The sequence below is a fragment of the Danio rerio genome, chromosome 23 (genome assembly GCF_052040795.2).
Source record: "Danio rerio strain M-AB ecotype USA chromosome 23, GRCz13ab, whole genome shotgun sequence".
NCBI classification, from domain to species: Eukaryota; Metazoa; Chordata; class Actinopteri; order Cypriniformes; family Danionidae; genus Danio; species Danio rerio.
The window spans coordinates 540,001-563,234 of NC_141043.1; the positions used below are offsets into that span (position 1 = coordinate 540,001).

Consider the following 23,234-nt stretch of genomic DNA (forward strand, 5'->3'; position numbering starts at 1 on the left):
CATGTTTGTCTAGTGCAACAACTTTATAGGCTTCAATTTAGGGGTAATAGAGGTAAAGTTGGTTTTATATTGGCACACTGGTTCATTTAGCAGTCTCTATATTGTTTAGCATGTTACTCTGAATATTGGATCTGAATTAGCATGCAAGTATGACTTGTAAACAACATTAACACTGTCTAATTGACTGTGAACAATGCTGTACTTTGATAGTCATTTGCTGCTAATATGATTTCACTATTAACGATACTTTTCTGGCGTTATATAATTAAGAAGAATATCTGAATATCCCAATATAAAACCAACTTCACCTCTATTTACTCTCCCTCAAAATAACCACATATTGCCACATTTGTTTAGTTATAAACCTTTATGAGTTTTTTTTAGTTACGATATTTATAAGTATTATGAAGCTTGCTCATTTAGCTGATCTTTAATGTGAATATTTAGCTTTTTTTTTGCCTAAATCTAAACCTAAATCTCCTTTAATTGTTTTGATTATTTATAGATATTTTATTGTGCCTTTTTTTGAGAGAGGTCTGGATGCAGACCTGGTGCAGATGCAATCTGAGCTGCATGCAATGCTTTTTAATGCGCTCACCTAACCCCACCCCTTACAGTGATGTCACTAGCTCCGTTAAGTGCATTGTGTCTGAGATGGCAATCTCAGCTTGCATCATAAAGGCTGCATCCAGATACTATAGCTTTTTTCTGTGCATATAATCTCATATGACGCAAGGAAACCCATTACATTTAAATCATTATCGGTTGTTAATTTTGAATAATTATTAACAATTATAATTTAGTTTATATTTATGCGCAGTAATAAGACGACACAATAGCAAAGAGCGACAATGGCATCAACAACTCGACAAACAAACCTAGTTTTTCTCAGATTTTGCCATGTTTGCAAAACCTTCACAAACAAGATGGCAAATTTTGCCTTTGGAGAAGTTTAAAAGCTCTCATGAAATTAATAGTTTTCTATATCTTAGTATCACTAATGTAGTCTTAATCATAAGCAATAGTCACAACAATATCTATAATCTAAAGTCTCTAAAAAAAGTGACAAAATTCCCATCACAAATAGGATGATTTTTCGTGACAAATCTTATTTTGACTCATATTTTGGGAAAACGTTTTGAAAGTTTTCCAAAAACTCAATGCACTGTTTAGACTGACTCCTCTTTGGTGATGTTGGCAGCTGTTTTTGCCCCATTGACTTGCATTATAATCCCATTTTTGGACACATTCTCAACGGGGAAAACCAGCAACAGTCAAGAACGCATGATTATATGCCGTCATGGCTTTGCAATCAATACATGTGATTATAAATGAAGTCAATGGCGCAAAAACAGCCACCATGCACATTACACATGATGCGTATGCGCATCCAAACACAATTATTAATAATTAACGCCACCACCACACAGATCATGTGTTTTTCCAGAGTGGTAAACACCACACATTTAATGCAAATAAAGACAAAATCAAAACAGTGCTCCTCATATAAGCTCAAACATTTACACTGAGAAAAGCGTTACACAAGAAGAGACGGTCAAACCATGGCGAGCATGAGGTGCATTAAATATGAGCAAGAAACAATATGGCACTACTCAAGTTCATCCTTTAACTTCCGTCAGGGGGAGAAAAACAAACAGTCTCTTTCTTATTGGTCCCACAGTTTGCATAAAATAAAACAACACATGTAATCCAGAATGCCTTTGTCTTATTAAATAAAACAGACAGCTAGAAACCGAATCCCTCATGAGATCCTACAATAAAAACAAACAAAATAGGAGTACATGGAGTAGGTGCCGGACCTTAGATTCGGATGATATCTGAATATCGAATCACATGCGGAAAGTCTTACGTCTACCAACCAAATACTTCATAATTCTAACAGATATAACTTTGGAAGTGAATATAACCAATGTTTCCAAATGCTGAGGTGAAAAAAGGAACAGGTTGATTTCATTACAGAGGCACTGAGAAAGCTGTTGCGCGGCGTTAAAAGAAGTTCAGAAATACACAACGTCACCGCCATGAGCAGACGGAGAGGAGTCTGTGCGCGACCACATCACTATGACAAATGCAAAACAGGAATGAGGGCTGATTTGGGGCTTTTATTTGTCTTTTTCAGATTCGGTCGTCTCTTCTTTTGATGGCGTTTCCTCCTCGTACCTGCAGGTGATGAAAAAAACAAAAGACAGAGAGAGGTCATGAGGAGTGAAGATGAAGAGAATTATGTGCTGGTCTGTCCCTATAGAGTCACATTCTGTGTGCATGTGTTTTGTTTAGATTACAGGGTCACACTTTATTTTGATGGTCTGTTTGTTGAATTTAAGTTACACTGCATCTACATGCCAACTAATTCTCATTGGATTATCAGTAGACTGTTGGGTGAGGTTAGTGTAAGTTGACATGTACTTGCAAAAAAACGTTCTTATAGTCAGTTAAATGTCTGTTGAAGGAGCAGAATCAGCAGATATTGGGTTGGGGGGACATAACTGAAGACGCAGGTGTTGAGGGAGGTGTCGCGGATGCCGCTCTCTCTATTCTGCCGCACTAGGCAGTCGCCTAGGTCGCCACTATGGATGCGCCGGCCCTGCCTGTTTTCAGTAGTTTGTGTAAATAAATATGCATGCTTCAGGGAACCATTCACATCTCATTTGTCATCAAACTTATTTAGGTTGTCTGTGTATTAAGGAATAATGGGCTGATTCTGACCTATACAGTAACCTCTGATGGGTCAAATTTAAGGTTTTTTCAAGCACTTTCCAGGCGCATTTTAAAGTAGATGTGTAGATTAAAACACCTATTTTTTTCAAGAATAGTGCCTTTCCAACACTTACAGTATCTATCTGTAGGCTAAATCTGATGGTGTTATTCTAGATTCAGTCTGCTGACTGTTTTCTGGCATCATGAGGCTGCAGGGCTCAATCATGCATTCATAATGGTACGAACCGTTATAGGGGTGGTCAAATGTATATTATGTTATATTTCTTATTTTTTATAGTTAATGTTATTATTTAAGATACAGATCAATGTGAGCTATTTTTCAAAGAGGGGGAAATCAAGAGTTACAGGTTTATCCATATTGAACACCATGTTCAAGCATAAGGGTGTCCATCAGTCCACATAGCACCAGAACAGCCTAGGCTAGAGGTCGATGATAGACTTTGTAGTAAGTAAACGGCACCTTTAGAAATACGTTTTCTGAGAGAAATGATGACGTGTTCAATACTTATATCCCCCAGTGTATATTTGGATAGATTAGATGACACTGTATATTTAGATAAATTAGATTATGAAAGGTGATACCTGCAGAGGACAGTAATGTAAAGCGGAGTGCAGTCTCTACATGTCGGAGGGTGTGTGGTGTTGGCGGCGGCGCGGGCTCGACAGCTGGAAATGCTGCATGGAATCAGCCAGACTAGCTGGAGATCCCGACACGTTGGGGAAATGAGTGAGCCGTGGTGTGTGCGGCAAAACCTCATCTGAAGACTCATAGCTGCATGCCAGAGGGCAAACACCAGAGGACAGGACAGCGGAGAAAGAAGAAAAAGAGTAGAAGAAGGTGAAGAAGCAGGAGGAGGAGTGCAAGTGTCCCTAAAACTGCATCACGACCATTTCTAGTAGAAATATTGAACTGAGTGCACTACTGAGAAAACTACCTTCTGAGACCAGACCAGATCATAAGTAGAGCTGCATGAGATTGGAAAAACTGACATTGCGATGTTTAATTTTTATTATATTCATATTAATTCATTTGACTAACTAATTTTGCATTGATTGGGATGAATTATTTAGGGAAGTGAAATTAAAGCTAACCTAAAACTATTCGACAACAGCCATTCTTGTCTGAGAACAATTTCGAAATTCTGTTTTGATTCGCTCTGATTTTAAGCACATATCATGTAAATACTTCATTGAGGATGTTGCATGGTTTGTTTTCTGTATAAATCAGCAGTTTAACGCAAGTTCAGAACTGCAAATAACGTGAACCAAATCATCAAACATGACGACAAATGAGATGTTATTTATTTTTAGCATGATCGTGCATGGCTAGATTTGTTTGAACAGTCTAGCAAACATTTATAATTGTTTAAATGGTGGAAATGTTACTGGTAAATAAAAAATAAAACAAATCTATTAAGTTTTTCAGCGATTGTTATCTGAGAAAAACACACCTTGAAATGTCATCACTGACCAATGAGAAGCAAGTGTGTGTAATAATCTGCGATAACACTAGATAAATAACACCGACTCATCCGGGAACTGAGAATCACCGTCAGTGAATAGGTTCATACTTGCATCACAGATTTTACTTGCATCACCTTCATGCGTGTCTGCTTGTCTGTCATGCTGTGACTGTCTCCATCTAGCACCTAGATAATGCGCAGGTTAGTGTATACTCCATCAGCTGTTTTAGTCTCTGTTGTGTTTTTGACTGTTTGTCTGCATCTAGTGTCTGAATAATGCGCAGGTTAGTGTATACTCCATCAGCTGTTTTAGTTTCTGTTGTGTTTTTGACTGTTTGTCTCCATCTAGTGTCTGAATAATGCGCAGGTTAGTGTATACTCTATCAGCTGTTTTAGTCTCTGTTGTGTCTTGACTGTTTGTCTGCATCTAGTGTCTGAATAATGCGCAGGTTAGTGTATACTCCATCAGCTGTTTTAGTTTCTGTTGTGTTTTTGACTGTTCGTCTCCATCTAGTGTCTGAATAATGCGCAGGTTAGTGTATACTCCATCAGCTGTTTCTGTAAGCTTTGCGTTTTTGACTGTTTGTCTCCATCTAGGGTCTAAATGTACCTTAAGCACCCTGACCCTGAATATAAGCTCAGTTTTCAGGGGGAATTACCTGAACATCTCGGTTAGTTCTCCTTTAAAAAGTGCCACCAGCACTGGAAATCCAACACAAGCAGGCACCAGGTACAGCAAAGCAGGCTGGGAAACAAAACACAGATGATACAGCACTTGTTCAGTGCTCATTTGTTATAAAGTGCAAAAATCGGTTGTCATTTACCTGAGCATGTTTAAAGGTGTGCATCACGAAAATGGTCAGACCCAGGCCAAAAATGTAAGCCAGGAAGCTGGTGTAAAAGTATGTTCGTGTGTTCTTCTTCAGACTGAGGAAACAGAGGAATTTACACATCTCAAAGATAAAACTAAAATCAGACCACAAGACTGTATTTGTTAATGTTACACATAAAGGGTCAGTTCACCCAAAATTAAAATGTACTCACTATTTACTCACCCTTCTGTGTTTTTAAACTTTGAGTTTGACACTAAAGAAAATAAATACTATGGAAGTAGTAATTCTCCTAACACTGTTACAGGTTTCCAACATTCTTCAAAATATCTTCTTTAGCGTTTGACAGAATAAACAAAGTCAAATATGTGTTATATGCAGTTGAAAGGCGAGTAAATGATGACAATTTTAATATTGGGGTGAATTGACCCTCTAACTGCATTAGTTAATTACACTCTTACACTCTTAATTTCTTATATAAATAATTTCTTAATTTTTGCTAATCTTTTAAGCAGATTTTTTTAAATAAAACATTTACTGAAACAGAACTATAACAATGAACATTTTATTAAATGAATTCAGTACCAGGCATCGTTCATGTATTTAAAGTTAATGTTAGTAAATGCATGAAGTGAAGTTGACTAATGAGTAAACGGTAATTATTAACCCCAAAATGACATCAAACTGTAATTATTAACCCCAAAATGACATCAAACTGTAATTATTAACCCCAAAATGACATCAAACTGTAAATATTAACCCCAAAAATGACATCAAACTGTAATTATTAACCCCAAAATGACATCCAACGGTAATTATTAACCCCAAAATGACATCCAACGGTAATTATTAACCCCAAAATGACATCAAACTGTAATAATTAACCCCAAAATGACATTAAACTGTAATTATTAACCCCAAAATGACATCAAACTGTAAATATTAACCCCAAAATGACATCAAACTGTAATTATTAACCCCAAAATGACATCAAACTGTAATTATTAACCCCAAAATGACATCAAACTGTAAATATTAACCCCAAAATGACATCAAACTGTAATTATTAACCCCAAAAATGACATCAAACTGTAAATATTAACCCCAAAATGACATCCAACGGTAATTATTAACCCCAAAATGACATCCAACGGTAATTATTAACCCCAAAATGACATCAAACTGTAATAATTAACCCCAAAATGACATTAAACTGTAATTATCAACCCCAAAATGACATCAAACTGTAATAATTAACCCCAAAATGACATTAAACTGTAATTATCAACACCAAAATGACATCAAACTGTAATAATTAACCCCAAAATGACATTAAACTGTAATTATCAACACCAAAATGACATCAAACTGTAATTATTAACACCAAAATGACATCAAACTGTAATTATTAACACCAAAATGACATCAAACTGTAATTATTAACACCAAAATGACATCAAACTGTAATTATTACCCCAAAATGACATCAAACTGTAATTATCAACACCAAAATGACATCAAACTGTAATTATCAACACCAAAATGACATCAAACTGTAATTATCAACACCAAAATTACATTAAACTGTAGTTATCAACACCAAAATGACATCAAACTGTAATTATTAACACCAAAATGACATTAAACTAATTATTAACCCCAAAATGACATCAAACTGTAATTATTAACCCCAAAATGACATCAAACTGTAATTATTAACCCCAAAATGACATTAATTATTAACCCCAAAATGACATTAAACTAATTATTAACCCCAAAATGACATCAAACTGTAATTATCAACACCAAAATGACATCAAACTGTAATTATTAACACCAAAATGACATTAAACTAATTATTAACCCCAAAATGACATCAAACTGTAATTATTAACCCCAAAATGACATCAAACTGTAATTATTAACCCCAAAATGACATTAAACTGTAATTATCAACACCAAATAAATGAGTTTACCTGACATCAAAGCGCAGGAGCAGAGCAATGAAAATTCCTGAATAAAAAATATAAATAGAAGTGAGTGGACACGGTTATGAGCATCTTTGAGCAATATTTGTGTGCTTAACACACAACTGCCTAACACAAACAAGTTAAAGTGTGTTAGAGATCATCATCATCATCATGTGTTTACCTGGAATAACAATGTCCCCGAGTCCCAGCATGGCAAAGTTACTGGCGCCCAAACCTTTCTCCAGCAAATCTTGAGGGAAAACCACTGGGAAAATAGTCAGAGGAAAATAAAGGTGCAGAATGAGCAGCAAAAGTACAGTACAGGTTGCTTTGTTTGTGTATGGGATTGCACTATATGTTTGCGCACTGATCTGTGAATAATCTGATGGATCAAGATAGGTCGACTGAACTATCTGTTTGCCCACTATCGGTGCCGACTATAAATAGTGAAAGTGAAACCTCCATGAAAGTGCCTTGAACTAAAACAGGACACAAATATAGATGACTAGAAATGATCATTTGACGACTATAGACACTTCTTTGTGAACACAGCCATTTAATACACTGAAATAAGTTTTTTTTTTAGCCATTTCTAAACAGAATGTGTGCAGTTTTCTGTATACAGCGACCCCTGGTGGTTCTAGTGTTAAACAGCTCTTTAAAGTTTAACAAAAGCATTCGCACTATCAGTCATCAGGTGATCAGCTGAAGGCAGTATTGACTGATCAGATACTCACACTTGATCGGGGCTTCAAAGGACTTGGCAACTGTCACCATAACATTAGTGCCAAAAACCTGAAAGCAAACAGAGTACACACGTCATTTCAATTACACACAGTAGGCCAGTGCTACACTGTACAGGCCCAAGGCTGCTCCTTCAGAAAACTACATTAAAGTCAATTAGAATTTGGGTCAGTTTTACCCAGAAGACGTCATAAACGAAGAGTCCTCCCAGCAAAATGCATCCGGTGCTGACGTTATTGAGGTGCAGCAGCTCCACGCCGTTCAGAGCAAACGCCAGACCAAACAGGTTATTGGCTATCCAGTGCTGTCAGCAAACGCACAAACACTTCTGTCAAAACTAAAATAATATTGGCATGAAAATGAAGTTCTTGACATTTAATCTAGTGTTTTCAAGGTTTTCAAAAGTGCTTCAGAATATCTACTTTAGTGTTAAACAGGAGAAAGAAACTCAAAGGTTTATAACAAAGGAAAGACGGAGTAATTGACGACAGAATACACTTTTGGGTGAACTTTTCCTTTAAAGCACTTGAACACTAATTATCTTAATTATGTACAGTTGAATTCAGAATTATTCACCCTCCTGTATATTTTTGTTCCCAACAGAGAGAAGATTAGAACACATTTCCAATCATAACAGTGTTCATAACTCATCTCTAATAGCTGATGTGTTTCCTCTTCATCATGATGACAGCACATAATATTAGACTAGATATTCTTCAAGACACTAGTGTTCAGCTTACAGTGACATGTAAAGGCTTCACTAGGGTAATTAGGGTAAAGTTAGGGTAATTAAGCAAGTCATTGTATAACAGTGGTTTGTTCTGGAGACAATCCAACACTAATATTGCTGAAGGGGTGAATAATATTGAGCTTAACATGACTTTAACACTATTAACAACTGTGTTAAAAACTAATAAGACTTTCTCCAGAATAAAAAGGAAATATTGTGATATACCAGGCTATTATTCTATTTGACCTGTATATAGACAGCTAAGAGCGAGAGGAACTACATTCTCTAAATCAGACGTGCTGTCAGACTTCTATAAAAAGCTGATCTAAATGAGGAGCAGATTAAATGCACTGTACCTTCTTGAGGACGTACCAGACCCCTACCACACTGCTGATGCACAGGCAGATCAGATCCTTCGTGTCAAACTCATAGTTGACTATTTCTGTGGATGAAAACAGGACATTTTACCTTCACCATCACAGACTAGATGTGTTTTAATGGCTGCATGTACAGCGCACAGTTCAAGTGACCCAATTCTGATTTAAATCTCCCATGTGGCACAGAAATAATGGCTGAAAGGAATGTTCACAGTGTCCTATTCCGCTCTCCATCACCATATTCGGGAAATCATCCACCATTAAAATAGTGCGGTGTAAATGCAGGTGCAGCACACACACTCACCCTCTTTGCTTTCTCCTGAGCCCTGTGTGAACAGCAGCTGGTACTGCTTATTTGACAGGTTAGCAGGGAAAACTCTGCACATGAAGGGACTGAGAGAGCCAAACACAAATGCACAATTACAAATCACAACATGACACGATTCATGCAAGCGTTAAAGATGTCAGAAGCGTACCTCATTGTGTGAGACAGCGCTAATATTCCCAGCACAAAGAAATACATGGATAACAGCATGTTGACATACTCCTGTGAGAAAACCTACAAGTATCAGAACATAAACAGATTCATTAGAGGAAAATGTAATTAAATTAATGACTTTAAGCTGAAAGGTGTAACTTTGTATGATATATTGCACCAAAATACATTGTGATCAATTATATTACTGTCATTTAATGCCACTCATCATTATATAATGCCAGAATGACACTATAATATGATCAGAATGCAGGTGCACTCTTCCAAAGAACATCATATATATTGAATGTTCATAACAGTAAGTGCGATATCTGCTGCCAGATCTATTTTCTAACCAATGGCATGAAGAAGCTGACCAAGCACAGGCTGCTATGTTTCAGATTGGTATGCTGCTTGTCAATAAATGCAATATACATTTATAAAAACATGAATAATTAAAGGTTCAGGTAGACGCTGTAATTGTTATCAGCCGAAATGGCTTCAAGTGATCAGTCGCAAAACTCCTGATCGCAGCACCTCTACTATGAACACATTTATGAAGGCTTTAAAAGTTTTGCCCTGTGGACTGAAACTCTGAGACAAACACACAGGAGCTGTCACCTTAAAAAAGAGGTAGAGGCCGAAGAGTGTGCAGCTGGCGATGATGGGGAATCGAGCTGCATCTCTGCTGGTGATGGTCTCGGGCATATCAGAAGATCCCTGAGAGAGATAACAGCAGAAATCATCTTAATCTCCACTAAACATCCTGACAACATCAATGCAGCTATTCTGATGTTACCCACGAGTTAATATTGTGCTTTAATTATACAACAATGTACTGAAATGCAACATTTAAAATTTGTAAATAATGCTTTTCTTTAATTATACTCACCGGCCACTTTATTAGGTACACCTTATTAGTATCGGGTCGGACTCATTTTGCCTTCAGAACTGCCTTAATCCTTGGTGTTGTAGATTCAACAAGCTACTGGAAATATTCCTCAGAGATTTTGCTCCATATTGTCATGATAGCATCACACAGTTGCTGCAGATTTGTCGGCTGCACATCCATGATGCCAATTTCCACCACATCCCAAAGCTGCTCTATTGGATTGAGCTCTGGTGACTGTGGAGGCCATTTGAGTACAGTGAACTCATCGACATGTTCAAGACACCAGTCTGAGATGATTGAGCTTTATGACATGCTGCGTTATCCTGCTGGAAGTAGCCATCAGAAGATGGAGACACTGTGCTCATAAAGGGATGGACATGGTCAGCAGCAATACTCAGGTAGGCTGTGGCGTTGATGCTCAATTGGTACTAATGCACCCAAAGAAAATCTCCCCACACCATTACACCACCACCACCAGCCTGAACCGCTGATACAAGGCAGGATGATCCATGCTTTCATGTTGTCTGAGCCGAGCATCTGAATGTGTCAGCAGAAATGGAGACTCATCAGAGCAGCAACGTTTCTCCAATCTTCTATTGTCCAGTTTTGGTGAGTCTGTGTGAATTGTAGCCTCAGTTTCCTGTTCTTAGCTGACAGGAGCGGCACCCGGTGTGCTCTTCTGCTGCTGTAGCCCATCCGCCTCAAGGTGGGACGTGTTGTGTGTTCAGAGATGCTCTTCTGCAGAGTTCGGTTGTATCGAGTGCTTATTTGAGTTCAGCTGGAACCAGTCTGGCCATTCTCCTCTGACATCAACAAGGCATTTGCGCCCACAGAACTGCCGCTCACTGGATATTTCCTCTTTGTCGGAGCATTCTCTGTAAAGCCTAGAGATGGTTGTGCATGAAAATCCCAGTAGATCAGCAGTTTCTGAAATACTCAGAGCAGCCCGTCTGGCAGCAACAACCATGCTACGTTCAGAGTCTCTTAAATCCCCTTTCTTCCCCATTCTGATGCTCACTCTGAACTGCAGCAGATCCTCTTGATCATGTCTACATGCCTAAATACAGTGAGCTGCTGCCATGTGATTGGCTGATTAGACATTTGTGTTAACAAGCAGTTGGACAGGTGTACCTAATAAAGTGGCCGGTAAGTACATATTAAGGAGAATGTCCTAATACAAAACCAACTTTACACTATTCTTCAAGATAGTTTTGATCATGTATTTCTGGTTTTAAATAATCGTCAACATCACACTGAATGTGTGAACATATGGCGCGTCATCAGTATCGTTACAGTTAATTTAAATCCTGCATCAGTTAACGGTTTTCAAAAGCTGGCTTCAACTGACTGAGGTAATGACGGTATTATTATATTGGTTATTATACCATATATTGTTTACCGCTAACGTTACTTTAAATATAGCGTCTGAAATCACATTTAAATAAGCATTAGCACTATTTAATTGACTGTCAACAGTGTTGTATCGATCATATGATGTGCTGTTAATATGATTAAATGAGCGCGCGTCATCAGTATACGGTTATTTACGTTAAATGCTTCAGTTAACGGTTTTTTAAATCAGGCTTCAGATAACTGGTGTTTACATACAGCGACAGATCGGTTTGACTGCGTATTTACGGTTTTAAAGTAATCGTGGCGCTTACGTTAACATCACAACTAATCTGAATGACATCTAGATGAGTTTACCTTGGATTTGGAGCATCCCACAGACCTGAGCGCCCCGAAGAAGATGGGCAGCAGGGCCATGAGCAGCAGACTGCCGTACGCCAGAGCCGTACCCTCCGCGCTGGACACGAACCGGCCCGCAGTCCCGTTTACCAAATCCGACCCATTACTTGAGCCGTCGGGCGCCGGCGCGGTCTGCTCCACATCCGCCATGTTTCAGCGCGCTCGGTTACCGGGATAGGCTTAGATACAAGCGGTTTAATTAGAGTGTCACTGAGTGCGCTGCTCATTGAGGGGGAACCGATCGCTGTTAAGGCCACGTTTCCTAAAATCAGCCCGGTGAGTGTTCTTCCTCTTCTTCTGGCGGGTTACTGGCTGTTAAAAAACTGTTTTACAGGTTTACACCGCCACCTCCTGTGCTGTAGTGTGAAGTCAACTCATAGAGGTGAGGTTGGTTGTATATTGGGATATTCAGACATTCTCCTTAATAATATAATGTCAGAAAAGTATTGAAAATAGTGAAATCATATTAGCAGCAAATGACTATCAAAGTACAGCATTGTTCACAGCCAATTAGACAGTGTTAATGTTGTTTACAAGTCATACACGCATGCTAATTCAGATCCAATATTCAGAGTAACATGCTAAACAATATAGAGACTGCTAAATGAACCAATGTGCGGATATAAAACCTACTTCACCTCTATGACTGTCTAATTGACTGTGATCGATGCTGTACTTTGATATTCATTTGCTGCTAATATGATTTCCCAATTTAAAATGAGCAAAGAATACTTTTCTGACATTATATTATTCAGGAGAATGTCTCAATATTCCAATATACAACAAACTTTACCTCTATAGTCAACTCTTAAATCTAGTCCACCTTGCATGAAGAAAATAGTTTTCACTTTCAGCTCACTTTTTAGATTGTGTGTGTGTGTGTGTGTGTCTGTATAGGCTTAACAGTGCTCTAAAACAGTGGTTCTCAAACGTTTTTCATCAAGTACCACCTCAGAAAAAAATTGTCTCTCCAAGTACCACCAAAATGAGCAGTATTGAAATACAGTAGTGTAGTAGGCCCAGTAAAGCAGCTACAACTCTGCACACTTAAAAAACATGGCAGATTACCTCAGAAATATAGGCTATATGTCATATATGGCGTATTATATAGATCATTTTTGATAAATTTTGAAATGTGTGTAGCATGTACATGACATATTTCATTCCTCTGCGTACCACTAGAAGGAAGCCTGCGTACCACTAGTGGTACACGTACCACAGTTTGAGAACCACTGCTCTAAAAAATACTCAAGCTAGTCTCTGTCATGTTTTCAAACAGTTATATTTGATTTACAGGCTCGTAGCCAGCCTATTATAAATGGGTGTTTTTTTTCTCAAAAAGTGGACCTATTTGCAGATATTTAAGGTTAAAATACTGCATTTTAGTGACATTTTAAGCACTAATTTGTGTTGAATAAGCTTGTCTGATGGATCTCATTACCACACTTTTTTGATGACACATAAATACTTCCTACATTTTTGTCAAAGTGCTTATCATACTGTTTTTCGTTTAAAAAAAATGTATGTTTTATTACGAATGTGCATTTAAACTGTAACTTAATACAGTTTATATATATATATATATATATATATATATATATATATATATATATATATAGATATATATATATGTAAGGATTTTTGTAATGATGCATTTTTTAAAAAAATATGAAAAATATTTATTTTTAAATGCTAATTTAATGTCATCCATCATAAAAAAAACAATCAAACAAAAAAAAAAAATTTAAACTGTAGCCAATATGCAAATCAGTTCAACTCATTTCCTCAGTCAGAACGTGTCCATTTAAATAATAAAAGCCCTCTCTTATTGGTTATTTTTCTTAAAGCCTTCTTCTGGTAGTTATTGGTCATTTATGATGGCAAACTGTCAAAAATAGGACCAATGAGCTGAAATAGGGGCCGAATTCTGGACTTTGTCAGAAGGGGGGTGGGTTTGACTTGGGGCCTGATTTACCAAAGTCACACAAGTGGCAACTTCACATCTGTCATTCATTCATTCATTCATTTTCTTTTCAGCTTAGTCCCTTTATTCATCAGGGGTCGCCACAGTGGAATAAACCACCAACTATTCCAGCATATATTTTACGCAGCGGATGCCCTTCTAGCTGCAACCCATTACTGGGAAACATCCACACTCATTCACACACAAACTCATACACTACAGCCGATTTAGCTTATTTATTCCCCTATAGCGCATGTGTTTGGACTGTGGGGAAACTGGAGCACATCCGCCACACATTGAGTAAAGTTGGGTTTATATTCGCACATTCATTAAGCGATAGCGACCACAGCCATTGTAACAAGAGTTCTTATATTGTTTATTATGCTTGTTAAATATTTTTGGTCAGAAATCGCATGTGATCTTCAAAACAACATTAGCACTTTTTAATTGACTGTCAACAATGTAGTTTTTGAACACAGTGCTTCAGTATTATTCTTTTATTATTATTCCCTCCAGAACTGTCTTGAGCATCTGTCTGCTCTCCCGTCTCACTCCTCCAAAAGCCACCGTGTTCATTGCGTTTGGTCTTGGTCGTCTGACTCATTTATTAGAGGAGATCAAACAGCACAGTGGAGATTCTCAACAGTGCAGCAGACTCCACTTCCCTCAGTGATATCAGTGTACGTTTAAATTTATGACAGATGTGAACTTTAAATGAAGAGTTATCATATATTTAATGTACTATTAGTGTTTAGTTGAGATGTTCAGAGATATATGCGCTCTAGAAGTAATTTCCTGAAAAGTGGCTTTATTCAGTTTTTCTTACAATGATCATGCTATAGAACCTCACTGTACACACAACAGTAACTCAGAAATAATAAATAGTATTTAAAATCATATTTAATAGTTACAGCACCAATATCTAGTGGATTGGGGTCGATAAAGCCCACTGATGTCTGATGACGTATTTTACAGTAAGTGTGTCTGAAGCATCGCAACCAATGCTTCAATCCAATGTTGATGTCGAAATGCTTAAGAAATCATTGAGAATAAAAAAAAAATCAAAGAAAATGGCAAAGAAAATCAATTTGCAGTAATACATCCAATGTTTCTGTGTTCATTTCTAGATGGCTCCAGCTTCTCATATTGTACACTGCAATAAATGCGGAATTACTTAAGAGTTTATGTCTTGTTTATAGTATAAATATCTAAATATTTTTAAATCTGGAAGCATTTTCTAGACAAGCCAAACATATAGTGTTGTTTTTAGAAATAATGATTTTAAATGAAGAGAGTTTTTTCTTAAAACAAACAAAATAATCAAGTTTTTGCTTTGAAATAACATTATTTAGCTAACCCTATAGGCAGATTATTTAGCTTGTTTTAAGGAAAATCTCTCTTCATTTTGACTCATTATTTCTGAAAACAGCACTATATGTTTTAATTGTCAAAAAAATGCTTCTTGATTTAAGAATGATTAATTCTTTAAACAGTAAACAAGACTAAAACTCAACATAATGAAGAGTATTTTGCAGTGTAGACACCGTAAAATCCCTCATGAAGCTCAGAGTTGCACTTCATTACACTTGAAATTGTTCTGCACAAAGACACTGCTAACCATGTTGTTGATGACTGAAATATAAGTACATATATTTCTTCTACATCAGCACAGTGTGATGAATCAGTCTTTGGTTGTATCTACACGTTTTGACGCTCTTGAAGACTCCCCTGAATCAGTATCTGCTCAGATCTGCAGTGCTGATCGGGATCCGCTGACTCTTCTTCAGTTCTGTTTTCCTCCAAAAGCACTCCTGGAATTGTTATTATTTTGGTTAATGGTTCTTGGGGTTGGAGGATTTCCCGTGAGGTGCAGCGCCCTGACACGCTGTTGTGTCGCAGATTCCCGGCGATCCCTGGTGTCCCGGTCGGCCGCTTCTGCCTGGCTCTCCGGACTCTCCCGGGTCTCCAGGAGCTCCGTCACGGCCATCTTTAATGATGCCATCCACACCAGGCAGACCTGATGGACACAAACAATTACACGAACATTACTTAAAGTACAAATGATTTGTGAACCCAGTAGTGTGTGTGTGTCAGCAGTGTGTGTGTGTATCTCCAGCAGCGGTCTCTAATGCTGATCATGACATTTACATTTACATTTAGTCATTTAGCAGACGCTTTTATCCAAAGCGACTTACAAATGAGGACAAGGAAGCAATTTACACAACTAAGAGCAACAATGAATAAGTACTAAAGGCAAGTTTCAGGTCTGTAAAGTCTAAGAAGGGAAGTGTTAGTATTTTTTTTTTTTTTTTTTTTTTTTTTTTTTTTTTTTTTTTTTTTTTTTTTTTTTTTTTTTTTTTTTTTTTTTTTTTTTTTTTTTTTTTTTTTTTTTTTTTTTTTTGTATAGTTAGTGTGATATTTAAAGAGGCAATTGCAGATTAGGAAGTGAAGTGGAGACTAAATAGTTGAGTTTTTAGTCGTTTCTTGAAAATAGCGAGTGACTCTGCTGTTCTGATGCAGTTAGGGAGTTCATTCCACCAACTGGGCAGATTGAGCGTGAGCGTTCGCGAAAGTGATTTTTTCCCTCTTTGGGATGGAACCACGAGGCGACGTTCATTCACAGAACGCAAGTTTCTGGAGGGCACATAGATCTGCAGAAGTGAGTGCAGATAAGAAGGTGCTAGGCCAGAAGTCACTTTGTAGGCAAACATCAGAGTTTTGAATTTGATGCGAGCAGCAACTGGCAGCCAGTGCAAACGGACTAGCAGCGGAGTGACATGTGCTCGTTTAGGTTCATTGAAGACAACTCGTGCTGCTGCATTCTGGAGCAGTTGAAGAGGCTTGATAGAGTTAGCTGGAAGCCCAGCTAGTAGAGAGTTGCAGTAATCCAGTTTGGAGAGAACAAGAGCTTGAACAAGGAGTTGAGCTGCATGTTCAGATAAGAAGGGTCGGATCTTTCTGATGTTATAGAGTGCAAATCTGCACGATCGAGCAGTTCTAGAAATGTGGTCAGAGAAGTTTAGTTGGTCATCAATCGTTACTCCAAGGCTTTTCACCATTTTGGATGCAGTAATGGTTGCCCCATCCATCTGGATTGAAAAGTTACGGTGTAGAGTCGGGTTGGCAGAAACTACAAGCATTTCCGTTTTTGCGAGGTTCAGCTGAAGATGATGATCTTTCATCCAGTGTGAAATATCCAACAGGCAGGCTGAGATACGAGCTGGAACCGAGGGATCATCAGGATGAAAAGAGAGGTATAGCTGGGTGTCATCAGCATAGCAGTGGTAGGAGAATCCATGTCTCTGGATGACTGGTCCTAGAGATGATGTGTAGATGGAGAAGAGAAGTGGCCCAAGAACAGAGCCTTGAGGTACCCCAGTGTTTAGATGCTGTAGGTTGGACACCTCTCCCCTCCAAGACACCCTGAATGACCTGTCAGAGAGGTAAGATCTGAACCATTGTATAACAGTGCCCGCAACGCCCAGTGACTCAAGCGTAGATAGCAGGATCTGGTGGTTGACAGTGTCAAAAGCAGCTGACAAGTCCAGCAAAATGAGGACTGATGATTTAGAGTCTGCTTTAGCCAGTCTGAGATCCTCCACGACCGAGAGCAGGGCAGTCTCAGTTGAGTGGCCTTTCTTAAAGCCAGATTGCTTGTTGTCCATGAGATTGTTTTGAGTAAGAAAGTCCAGGACTTGATTGAACACTACTTTCTCCAGAATCTTGGCCATGAATGGAAGCAGGGATACTGGTCTGTAGTTTTCAAGTAGCGTATGGTCCAGGTTGGGTTTCTTTAGCAGTGGGGTTACCCTAGCCTGCTTAAATGTAGTGGGGAATAAACCAGAGTCAAGAGATGTGTTAATTATGTGAGTCAGTGTTGGTATGACTGCAGGAGAGATGGCTTGCAAGAGATGAGAGGGAATGGGATCGAGTGGACAGGTGGTTGCATGGCTAGATAGCACAAGTTTGGACACCTCAGACTCAGAGAGCTGAGAAAAAGAGGTGAGTGTGTGTGGTGTTGGTGTTGTATCTTGCGTGTTTGTTGTAGGTGCAGCAAATTGAGCACTGATTTTTGCAGTTTTGGTGCAGAAGAATGTAGCAAAGTCATCAGTAGTAAGTGTGGAGGATGCGGGTGGAGGAGGAGGATAGAGGAGGGAGGAAAATGTTTTAAAAAGTAGGCGAGGATTAGTGGCATTGTTGATTTTCAGACGGTAATACGTCTGCTTTGCAGAAGTAACCTCAGCTGAGAAAGAGGACAGAAGAGTTTGGTATGTTAAGAGATGTGCAGGATTTTTAGTTTTCCGCCAAATTCTCTCTGCAGCCCGAAGTTTTGAGCGATGCTCACGGAGAGCATCCGAGAGCCAGGGTGCAGGAGGACTGGCACGGGCTGGCCTGGATGCAAGAGGACATAATCGGTCTAGACATGATGTTAGTGTGGAGCAGAGTGTATTAGTGGCACTGTTCGAATCAAGTGCAGTGAGTTTGCGAGATGGAGGAAGAGAGTCTGAAACAATGGTGGATAGTCTATTGGGTGAGAGAGATCGTAGGTTTCTGCGAAAGGTAACCAGTGTTGGAGTGTGTGGCGGCTCAGGAGTAATGTGGATGTTGAGAGACAGAAGGAAATGATCAGATATTTGTAGTGGAGTTACTATTGTTTGATCAGTGAAGCAGTGTCGTGTGTAAATAAGGTCTAGCTGATTACCTGATTTGTGGGTAGCAGAAGTAGGTGCTCTTTTTAGGTCAAAAGAGGCAAGCAAAGTCTGAAAGTCTGCAGCTTGCGGTTTGTCAACGTAAATGTTGAAGTCACCTAGCACCAATAAGGGAGTGGCAAAATTAGAAAAAGATGAGAGAAGAACATCCAGTTCATCTAGGAAGTGACCTAATTTACCTGGTGGGCGGTAGATGACAACCACATTTATGTAGAAGGGGTGGATAATGGTGACTGCATGGAATTCAAAGGAGCTGATTGTTGGCAGGGACGGTATCAGAGTAAATTTCCATTCTTTGGAAATTAGTAGTCCAGTCCCACCCCCTCTCCCTGTCTGACGAGGAGTGTGGGAAAAAGAGAAATTAGCAGAAAGAGTAGCATGTGTAGCAGTGTCCTCCGGCCTCAACCAGGTCTCAGTTAGAGCCATGAGATTATAGTCAGAATATGTAGCTATGGAGGTAATAAAATCAGCCTTGTTAACAGCTGATTGACAGTTCCAGAGGCCCACGGAGAGAGAGAGTTGTGAAATAGTAGATACATGTATTGAACGAAGGTTGTGAGGATTACGCCTGCAGCGTACCTCCCGTGTTTTGCGAGTGTTAGTAACAACAGGAATTAGAAAACACATAATAAAAGTGCGCTGACAACAAAAATAAGTGTAAAGTAAAACAATACAGTAAAGTACTCAAGTGCTTTGTCGGTGTCTTTGCTCGGTGGAGTCGCGCAGGTAGAGTCGATGGTCTTTACACTCGTCGGTCTTCACACGAGGCGGTCTTCACACGAGGCTGCCGCGATCGCTGCCGCGGTGAACTAGTTGTTTATATAACCCCAAAGCACTAACGTTAGCTGATTGAATTCAGCTGGACACGCCTCGAGAGTCAAAACAAGGGCCGAAACTGAGGCGGACGACGCGAACCGCGTCTGCGTTCGCTACACAAGCTCTTATAGTAACCAAGGAAACAGTGGCTAAACAACTTCTAGTATTATACACAACTGAAAGCAAGTTTTAAATGTCCTACAACTTTACACAAACAGCTGGAAACAAGTCCTCAAACCATACACAACAACTGAAACAAATCTTAAATGTACTTACAGGCTGCTGTTCTAGATGCTGCTAAAGTGCTTCTCCTGCCGACTAATGCTACCGTGCTCACTATATAGTGGTTACCTGGCGTTTGGACACGCCTCCCGAGTCAAAACAAGGGCCGAAACTGAGGCGGACGACGCGAACCGCGTCTGCGTTCGCTACACAAGCTCTTATAGTAACCAAGGAAACAGTGGCTAAACAACTTCTAGTATTATACACAACTGAAAGCAAGTTTTAAATGTCCTACAACTTTACACAAACAGCTGGAAACAAGTCCTCAAACCATACACAACAACTGAAACAAATCTTAAATGTACTTACAGGCTGCTGTTCTAGATGCTGCTAAAGTGCTTCTCCTGCCGACTAATGCTACCGTGCTCACTATATAGTGGTTACCTGGCGTTTGGACACGCCTCCCGAGTCAAAACAAGGGCCGAAACTGAGGCGGACGACGCGAACCGCGTCTGCGTTCGCTACACAAGCTCTTATAGTAACCAAGGAAACAGTGGCTAAACAACTTCTAGTATTATACACAACTGAAAGCAAGTTTTAAATGTCCTACAACTTTACACAAACAGCTGGAAACAAGTCCTCAAACCATACACAACAACTGAAACAAATCTTAAATGTACTTACAGGCTGCTGTTCTAGATGCTGCTAAAGTGCTTCTCCTGCCGACTAATGCTACCGTGCTCACTATATAGTGGTTACCTGGCGTTTGGACACGCCTCCCGAGTCAAAACAAGGGCCGAAACTGAGGCGGACGACGCGAACCGCGTCTGCGTTCGCTACACAAGCTCTTATAGTAACCAAGGAAACAGTGGCTAAACAACTTCTAGTATTATACACAACTGAAAGCAAGTTTTAAATGTCCTACAACTTTACACAAACAGCTGGAAACAAGTCCTCAAACCATACACAACAACTGAAACAAATCTTAAATGTACTTACAGGCTGCTGTTCTAGATGCTGCTAAAGTGCTTCTCCTGCCGACTAATGCTACCGTGCTCACTATATAGTGGTTACCTGGCGTTTGGACACGCCTCCCGAGTCAAAACAAGGGCCGAAACTGAGGCGGACGACGCGAACCGCGTCTGCGTTCGCTACACAAGCTCTTATAGTAACCAAGGAAACAGTGGCTAAACAACTTCTAGTATTATACACAACTGAAAGCAAGTTTTAAATGTCCTACAACTTTACACAAACAGCTGGAAACAAGTCCTCAAACCATACACAACAACTGAAACAAATCTTAAATGTACTTACAGGCTGCTGTTCTAGATGCTGCTAAAGTGCTTCTCATGAGTTAATTGTGTTTGTTCTTGATGCAGAAGCACTGTGATTGACATTCTCTCTTTGTACGTGTCATCAGAGGGGGAAAGCCCCGCCCACTAGTGCCCATCTCTCCATCTCATTAGCATAAACAGCAGCCCTGAGTGAGAAGCAGCCGTCTGTCCATTAGCCATTAGAGTGTTTGAGCTGCTGAAGATCATGTCAGCATAGACTAAGAGGATTATAGATGTGCAGTTCTAGATGAAGCACAGATATCATGCAGTTTTTATTATTAAGGCAAAACAAAAACTATTTTTTCATAATTGAATTTAGCCCATTTTGAAAATGAATATTTTCCTGCATTTCTCAGTGAATATAGATGATGTATTTTGGTGTATTTAAACAAAACAGATTAATAAAATTTATATATTAATTAAAATAATATTTTAGTCACCAAACATGTTTAGAAATTAAAAGATAATACAATTAAATTCAAGCTAAATATTGCAAAAATAAATTACAACCTACAAAATTTTAACTAAATTGTTACATTTTTTGCTTTTCTTGATTTTTCCTCTTTTTTTTAAATTTGGATTTGATATTTTTTCTATAATATATGTTTTTCTCTGCATGATGTTTAGCTGTTTTGAGGATCTTTTGGTCTACTTCACCTTGTAATTAAGTGGTTTCTTGATTGTGAACAGGTGTGGCAGTAATCAGGTCTGTGTGTGGCTACAGAACTCTGGTTTCTCATACCTGAATTCAGTTTAGGTTATGTTTGTACACCGCTATGTAGTTCTGCATTTTGTTTCCCCTTAATAATAAAAACCTTCATTTCAAAACTGCATGATGTGTTTACTTGTGTATCTTTGACTGATATTTACATTTATTTGATGATTTGAAACCTTAAAGTGTGACAAGCATGCAGAAAAATAAGAAATCAGTAAGACTTTTTCACACCACTGTATATATATTTGCACTTCATGATTTTGCCAAGTATGATGCGATCCTGGATTAACATCTATGTTGATCCTGGAGCATCATTTTTGTTGGAAAATGTAATCCATAGCTAAACCCAACCATACCTGTATATTATACTCAATATCAGAAGGGAAAAAGAGTTGGATAACAATCAAGTAGAAGTGCATAAACCTAACCATAAGCCTAAACTTAACATAAACTGTAAACACATCCCTTAATTCTGATTGGCTGATTGGAATGTTGGTCCAGGATCATCATAGATGTGAATGCAGGAACATGTCGTATTTGGTGAAATCAGGTTGGTGATATATATTTGTACTTAATGTAGTTATTATATAAAGACCATACGTACCGTGGTCACCCTGGTCTCCAGTGGGCCCTTCAACTGCTTTACCAATCGGCCCCTTATCACCTGCCTCACCGACGTCCCCTGCAGAATGAACAGTATATATATACAGTTATTAATAATTACTGTAAGGATTTCAAGTTGTTCCAAGTTTCATAAAGTTAATACCGATTATTTTTAAAGAAATAAAGTGTATAGAATTGGTAGATCTGACAATAAATCTTGCAGAGTCACCTTGGCGCTCTTTTCATTATCAACATCATTAACACAAACTAACAATCTGCTCAATCTCATTTCCACAGTTAAAGTACACTAATAACATCAGAAGCTGTATGATTGTATAATTTAATGAGCTGATGTAAACTAACAATGATCAGCTGTTTTCACTGGAAACACAACTAATAACAACACAATGTGGTCGTCTTCTCACCTCTAGGACCAGGATCACCCAGATCTCCAGGCAGTCCTCTATATCCTGGTGGGCCCAGGGATCCAGGGTGGCCAATAGATCCCACTTCTCCTTGCTCTCCAGGAGGTCCAGGGGGTCCAGGGCGTCCCACAGCCCCAGGAGCCAGAGGTCTTCTCAGGTTAGCGGCAAGCTGAGCTATCTGATCTGTGGACAACATAAACGGCTTCAGGAACCTCCTCAAATAAATGATTAGCTACTTTACTATGAAAAACCCGTTGCCTTAAAATCAATAAGTTGATCTTACTTTAAAATAAGTCAGTAAATCCATTAACTTAACTTTAATAATTATGCTGTTTGTTTACTTATAGTCCTGTGAAGTGCTTTGAAATGTGCATGTTTTTATTTGATGTAATCTTAATTGAAAAATGAAGAGAGGGGGCGGGACATAGAGTAACTCCTCCCCCTTTTAACAAAAAGCAGCCAATAGCATTTAGCTTTT

General features: G+C 38.8%; 2 protein-coding genes and 1 long non-coding RNA gene across 5 annotated transcripts in view; 1 reads left to right on the plus strand and 2 right to left on the minus strand.

Moving 5' to 3' along the window:
- Positions 1-1,436: 1,436 nt before the first annotated feature.
- hm13 (histocompatibility (minor) 13) lies at positions 1,437-12,261 on the minus strand. 3 transcript variants are annotated; one of them, XM_087305030.1, is made up of 13 exons: positions 11,928-12,261; positions 9,950-10,048; positions 9,330-9,412; positions 9,158-9,246; positions 8,833-8,918; positions 7,925-8,050; positions 7,740-7,797; positions 7,184-7,267; positions 7,009-7,045; positions 5,027-5,129; positions 4,862-4,947; positions 3,322-3,511; positions 1,437-2,181 (listed from the first exon to the last, which is right to left on the minus strand). In XM_087305030.1, the coding sequence occupies exons 1-12, from the start codon at positions 12,117-12,119 to the stop codon at positions 3,358-3,360; spliced, it is 1,197 nt and encodes a 398-aa protein (XP_087161156.1). In that variant the 5' UTR covers positions 12,120-12,261; the 3' UTR covers positions 1,437-2,181; positions 3,322-3,357.
- LOC147831181 (uncharacterized) lies at positions 11,562-23,080 on the plus strand. The gene is made up of 2 exons (XR_015523012.1): positions 11,562-12,245; positions 22,763-23,080. It is a non-coding gene; the product is annotated as an uncharacterized LOC147831181 (long non-coding RNA).
- Positions 14,724-23,234, minus strand: part of col9a3 (collagen, type IX, alpha 3) — a 34,674-nt gene continuing 26,163 nt past the window's right edge. Inside the window, 3 exon segments of the mRNA NM_001305573.1 lie at positions 14,724-15,949; positions 22,333-22,410; positions 22,757-22,939. Coding sequence (NP_001292502.1) covers positions 15,765-15,949; positions 22,333-22,410; positions 22,757-22,939 — 446 coding nt within the window. The 3' untranslated portion in view covers positions 14,724-15,764.

What these genes read in the sequence shown, in the direction of transcription:
- hm13 (XM_087305030.1), bottom strand. Translation starts at nt 12,119, where the DNA reads ATGGCGGATGTGGAGCAGACCGCGCCGGCGCCCGACGGCTCAAGTAAT. An exon ending in GCCTCTACCTCTTTTTTAAG is followed by an intron (nt 9,413 to 9,949) that starts GTGACAGCTCCT and finishes TGATACTTGTAG; the next exon opens with GTTTTCTCACAGGAGTATGT. An exon ending in CTCAGGAGAAAGCAAAGAGG is followed by an intron (nt 8,919 to 9,157) that starts GTGAGTGTGTGT and finishes TTTCATCCACAG; the next exon opens with AAATAGTCAACTATGAGTTT.